Source organism: Gadus morhua, chromosome 13 (genome assembly GCF_902167405.1).
Source record: "Gadus morhua chromosome 13, gadMor3.0, whole genome shotgun sequence".
Lineage (NCBI taxonomy): Eukaryota > Metazoa > Chordata > Actinopteri > Gadiformes > Gadidae > Gadus > Gadus morhua.
In genome coordinates this window covers 978,443-984,442 of record NC_044060.1, presented here as the reverse complement: position 1 = coordinate 984,442, position 6,000 = coordinate 978,443, and the positions used below count along the sequence as shown (strand labels likewise).

Sequence of the window (6,000 nt, the reverse complement as noted above, 5' to 3'; positions counted from 1 at the left end):
TCGACCCCACAACCCACCCTGCACATCGACCTTATGGTACACGTTGCTTGTTTTCTGCGTAAAATGTGTCAGCAAAGCCTTTGTTCACAATAAATCAGCCGCCTGCAGGCTCAGGGCTTTTCCCAGCCAGCTGGTAACATGTGAACGGAGACAGGGGTCATCCAGGTGACGAGAACCTTCACCTGCCTCCTAATGGAGCTAATGTTTCTTATCCAATACAAAGGAAGCGTTTTGTTGAACATCTCCCATGATGACAACGCCAGCCACCTTTCAAAGCAGCTGAAGAGAAGGAACAATTCGTTTAACACACTTTAAGGAAGATTGACATGAGTTTGATGGTGCATAACTAAGTACACACCCTCTGCTTTCAAATCACTATTAACCCTTGATATGCAGCTTTTAATCTGCCAAATAGCCTAAAGAAAATCACTAAACCCAAATCAATTCATGTGATCAGATGTAGAAGCAAGCCATCCTCGCCAAGATCGTTACTCTGAAATAAAAAAGGAATATAAAATGATCAAACGACAAATAGATTCATTCAAGTATGTTTTAATTCACCATTCATAACGAGTTGTTAGCTATAGAGAGCTGTACAGGCTAGACATTACTGGACAGAGACGAACAGACAGATCCACATTAAGTGCAATACTGGGAGCCACTCGACACCAATCAAACGCACTCCACAATACCTCACAGAGCCACGTTCGCCTCCTCGGCGAGTTGGCACTCTACGTCTGCTTGGCCAAATGAAAGGACCGGATAGGGTAGTGTGACTATTGATCCATCCCCCTCAGGCTGGGGGGAAGCCACTCGCTTTGCTGTTTCCAATATTTACATCACTTTTTTTGCTGGTCGGTCCAAAGGAAAAAGCAACATTCAGGACCGATGGCGCAACGGTCCAACTTTTCTGCGAAAACATTGTTGATGTCGCAGACTGCCCTTTTGAGCTCACAACACCCCTGTGAGGCCGTACCGTCTTACATTAGAAGATAGAGGGAGGGATGGCGCCCCTTTGATATTCGATGCCTTGATTTATTTACAGCTCAACAACGACTAAAAAATCATGCAACAAAACATCACAGACGGAGCTGGCGACCGAAAGTCTAATAATGCCTTTTATCTGGCTGCGTCTAAATAGGTCTATTATATAGGCTGTTCTCTCTCTTCTTATTGTGTTTATCACCACCTCATCTTTGTTGGACGGGACGTGATAATGAACCTATTTGTGCAAGAATCCATCACCGTGTTCTTCAAATACTTGTTCATATCATATAGTGAGCGTTCTGGCACCGATTGGCTGCCGTGCATCACCCAAGTGGGTGCTACATATTGGTGGTGGTTAGTGAGGTCCCCCCTTCACTTTAGGCGTCTTTGAGTGTTATTAATTATTATTATTCTTCATGTTTAACCTCTGTTTTCCTTTTATTCCTAGTCTGTTTTACATAGTTTTGAATGATGACTATATGCTCTGTAAGGTGACCTTGGGTGTCTTGAAAGGCGCCTCTAAATTAAATGTATTATTATTATTATTATTATATCTTACAGACGAAATACCAATATTATTTTGTCCCACAGCAGAAGTACTGGGAGGATCCTTGGAGGAGATGCTGCGTCATCGTGTCCTTCCCTTTAGTTCAATCTGCCTCATTTAAAAAAGTCTAGTCTAGGATTGCATCTACCGTTGGCCCATCCCCGCTCCCCTTCGCTACCGTATGAAAACACGTTGCACAACATTAAGAAGGTTGTGGTAAAGTACATATTGGGCGCTATTAATGTGAAGTAATCCAGGGTCACACTTCCACTTCCTGCGCTTTTGAAACCCTGTGGCTTTTATTTTGACTATTGTTAAATAATACAGTTAAATAAAGTATTCTGTACACACTTAGTACCGGAATGAGCACAGACACACCCGCGGGTTACAAATTATACAACTCGCAAGCAATGTGAGTGTCAGCATCCGCCAGACACACACACACACACACAGAAGATTAAATGCACACACAATAATTAAAAAAGTATTATTTTTTGCAGTTTCAGAAAAATCGGGTAAAAACATTAATCTGTAATGGTGTAACCACGTCCATGATTTGAGGGCTAATATTGGCTGCATCTAAAACAACAACCGAAGGTTAGTAAAAGTCAGAAGCAGCTGTGGCAACATCATGGAGTCCAAACTGAAACATTGAGCACATTTGTTTCCCAGGTAGCTTTAAAACTCAGAGATAGGGGGTGTAAACACGTTCCTTGTTCCCGCTGCAGTCGGGCTCTGGGGGCGTTGTGTGGCGGACGCCTCAGCGACCAACATATGGTTCTGTCTCCACACCGCTTGGATCGTCTGCGTTTCAGCCGAGTAATGCGGCGCATTTATCTGCTTTTATGGGCCTAATTGGGCGTCACGGCAACACTGGTCCAATTGCGTGAAAAAAACTGCCCCATTTTACTAATGATACCATGTTTAACAAAAGGCACAGAAATCAAATGTTATGGTCAGATTTTCTTCTTTTTGTCCCTTTTCTAAACGAGGAAAGGAAATCTCTGGTTTCTCAACAGCAGGGCGTTATAATAAAGAGTTTTTGGCGGCAATTTTAGCTCCAAACGCGATGAAAGAAACCCTACATTCACATTTCTTGGGAGTGGAGGAAAGATTGGCCGAGTTAGTATCGTCACACTGATCCGCTTTTGTCGAGCATTCTCTTTTTCATTTTTTTTTCATTTTATGAACCCCCCTCCAACCAAAAGGGACACATAGCAACAGACCAAAGGAGCCGTCCTGTGATGCGACGCCTCTCGGTTCCATGGCGAAGCCCACAAAGGCTTGGCCCCTCCCCAGACGCAGCCCTGCCGTCGCCACGCCGACAGAGGAGCACCCGGGAGGCGCTGTTTGAGCTCAGGCAGCCCGGATGAAACCGAAGGGAAGCGCATCCGTCTTAACGAACGGGATCCGCTCCAGAACTGTCACCCAGAAACTAATCTGGCGCCGCTCTGCCAGTGGAGGTGCGGTTGATGAGGAGACAATGCGGCGCATTCCCAACCGTCTCTGGGCTGGAGTTAGCACGGGGGGCGGACGCCTTCGGGACCCGGGCTTAAGAACTCACAGCGCCTGAATGAGGGGGCTGCTATCCACAACGTCTCTGGAACGGGGTCGACTCTTCACACGGAGACCATCCCGCCGTACCTAGCCCCCCTCCCCCCCGCTATGGCCCCGCCCCCCCACCCCGCCCCCCCGCCTTGGCTCCGCCCCGGTCACACAGTCAACGGCAGCTGCCACACCATCAGGGTGTTCTCGCCGCCCCCCCCCCCGGCCGTCCTCGTACCGTGGGCCCCGCCCTCCCTGAGCCGGCGGAAGCCCCGCCCCCCGGACACCACGGCGGCCGAGGTCACGCGGTCGCGCCGCCCCCCCTCCCGCGCGGAGCCCCGCCCCCGCACCCACATCTCGGGGTCGTCGGTGGGCTCGTAGATGGAGCCGTCCTCCACGCTGTGCTCCAGGGACTCCAGGGACGAGGCAGAGCCCTCCCCCAGCGCCGTGAGGGGCCGGCCCGGCAGCCCCGAGGTGGAGCGCAGACGGTACTGCAGCAGCACGCCGCGGCCCCCGGCCTGGAGGGGGCCCCCCCCCGGGGGCGGCAGGGACTCCTGGGAGGAGGCGGAGTCGCTGCCCCCGTCGCCCCCGAAGGCCGAGTCGGGCCCCTCGGGGAGGGAGTCCCTCTTCAGCAGCTGGGGGGCCAGACTGCTGCTGGAGGCCAGCAGGAAGTCTACCGGCCCGCAGTGAGCGTTCAGGGACACCATGCCCTTACCTGAGGACACGCACACACACACATAGACACACACACACACACACACACAGAGACACACACGCACACGCACACACACGCACAAGCACACGCACACACACACACACACACACACACACAGAGACACACACATACACACGCACACGCACATACACACACACATGCAGACACACACACACACACACACAGACACAGACACACAGACACACGCACACACACACACACACACACACACACACACACACACAGACACACACGCACAGACACACACACACGCACATACATATAGACACACACGCACACGCACACACACATGCACACACACACACACACACGCACACACGCACACACACAGACACACACGCTCACACGCACACACACACATGCGCACACACATGCACAGACACACACAGACAGACAGACACACACAGACACACACACACAGACAGAGACACACACACAGACCCATACACACACAGGTGGTAAGTGGGTTGGTGAAGAGTTTGGTAAGTGAGCGCGTCAGTAATCAAAATATCTTTCATGCACACATATTATACGTGGGTGGTTATATACTGTACATACATAACACACAAATAAGCATGAGGATTGAACCCCCACGCTGAAATAAATCTGTATTCTTTCAAAATACAGCAGATTGCAGATGTAATCACAAATGTAAGTATTCTATCCAGTGAGTGGATAACGGGAACCAGGTAAATAGGAGACATGCACGTATCTATGTTGGTGTTTCACGGTACAGGGGTTTAGAAGGACTACAACAGCAGCCAGTTCAGTTGCCCTCCTCAGAGAGGTAATGGGAACACGCTCTCATCCCGGCCCTCCTCTTCTGGAGCTGCTCTTTACATGACCCCTGACAACGGGCAGTTAGAAATACGAATGAGTCTTCCTCCTCCCAGCCAAACCCAACAAGAGCCGCCACAGGATCCGTCCTGCACTCCCCAGCGCCGCCCTAACGCTCACACTAGCACCTCCACACTCCCCCGGCCCGGAACCACCACCGGGGGAACTGCGACCATCAGGGAGGAGAAGGACATTAAGGCTGTGTTCCCCCCCCGTGGCCCCCCGGAGCCTCCCCGGCCGCCCTACCTGTTATTTTGGGGATGCCTTCCAGCTTGGGGACGGGCAGCGTGATGATGCTCCCCTGGGCCGTGCCCACCCACAGCAGCCCCTGGCAGAGGAGGAGGCTGGAGACCCGCAGGCTCTGCTGGCCTGCAGCGGGGAGAGATGGGGGGGTGGGGGTCACATGAGGCACGGAACGGAAGGACCCCCCAGTCATGACCTGAGATGGGCCACTTCTTCTCTGCAGAGAAGCAATTTCGTTTTTTTTTTGGAAGAAAGTGGGAATGATAACAATAGTGATAATCACATTAATACAAATCCCGAATAATCATTCATAATAGTAATGTGTAAAGTAAAGAAAATGGATTTTAATACATTATCACCGGAAGCCATTGCCTTTTTCCAAATGATTTGGACTTTAGTCTAAAAAGTGTAATTTCAATAAAACCTGAAAGAAATAATGAATTAAGTGATGAATAAATAAATTATTCTAATAATAAAAGTCTCTTCTCCCACCTTGGCTATTAAAACGGTGGTTCCACGTGCCCTTCTACCACCCTCATGCGTGGAGCTGGCATTTAGCTTCCTCGCCTATTTCTCTCCTGACCAAAATTACTTTGAGGGAAAAAAAGAAAGAGTCCCTGGATAAATGAGAGCGGTGGGTGTCCGGGGTTATTACAAAATATTTAAGACCAAACTGAGGGCTGTGTTGTCACATTGACGCGTGCAGCGCAGGTTGGACGAGGTACAGAACACGTCCCGATGCATCAAAGTTAAAGACATCGAATTTGACATCCTGCTGCTAAAGTTTTCCAGACGTTCCCATCGCTGTTTCTGTGAGCGTCTACGCTTGAATTATGAATTAGCGGCTCCCTTGGCTGGAGGCGGTGGTGGGCTTCATCCGTTAACACAGACCGTATTTAGGTCGACCGGTCGGGGGAGTGACAGCCAGAACCGAGGCTGATCCCTCCACAAAACACTCTGCCTTAGAGGCCGTCTTAGGCCGCCCCCCGCTGACACCGCCACTGTCTGAGGCTGCTGTTCTCCGGAGGCTTTAGGAGAGAGAGACTTAGGCACGACCCACTCTACAGTACCTCTGAAACCCTGCTAGGAGGAGACAGACTGAGGC

At 50.6% G+C, this 6,000-nt stretch overlaps 1 protein-coding gene across 4 annotated transcripts in view; it reads right to left on the bottom strand.

The window, feature by feature from the left end:
• Positions 1–536: 536 nt before the first annotated feature.
• arhgef10la (Rho guanine nucleotide exchange factor (GEF) 10-like a) overlaps positions 537–6,000 on the bottom strand; it is a 134,948-nt gene continuing 129,484 nt past the window's right edge. For 2 of the 4 annotated variants that reach the window (XM_030374954.1, XM_030374957.1), the window contains 2 exons: positions 4,899–5,021; positions 537–3,794 (listed from right to left, as the gene is read on the bottom strand). In XM_030374954.1, coding sequence (XP_030230814.1) covers positions 3,247–3,794; positions 4,899–5,021 — 671 coding nt within the window. In that variant the 3' untranslated portion in view covers positions 537–3,246. The remainder of the gene's footprint in view (positions 3,795–4,898; positions 5,022–6,000) is intronic. The other 2 variants (XM_030374955.1, XM_030374956.1) reach the window with 1 other exon arrangement.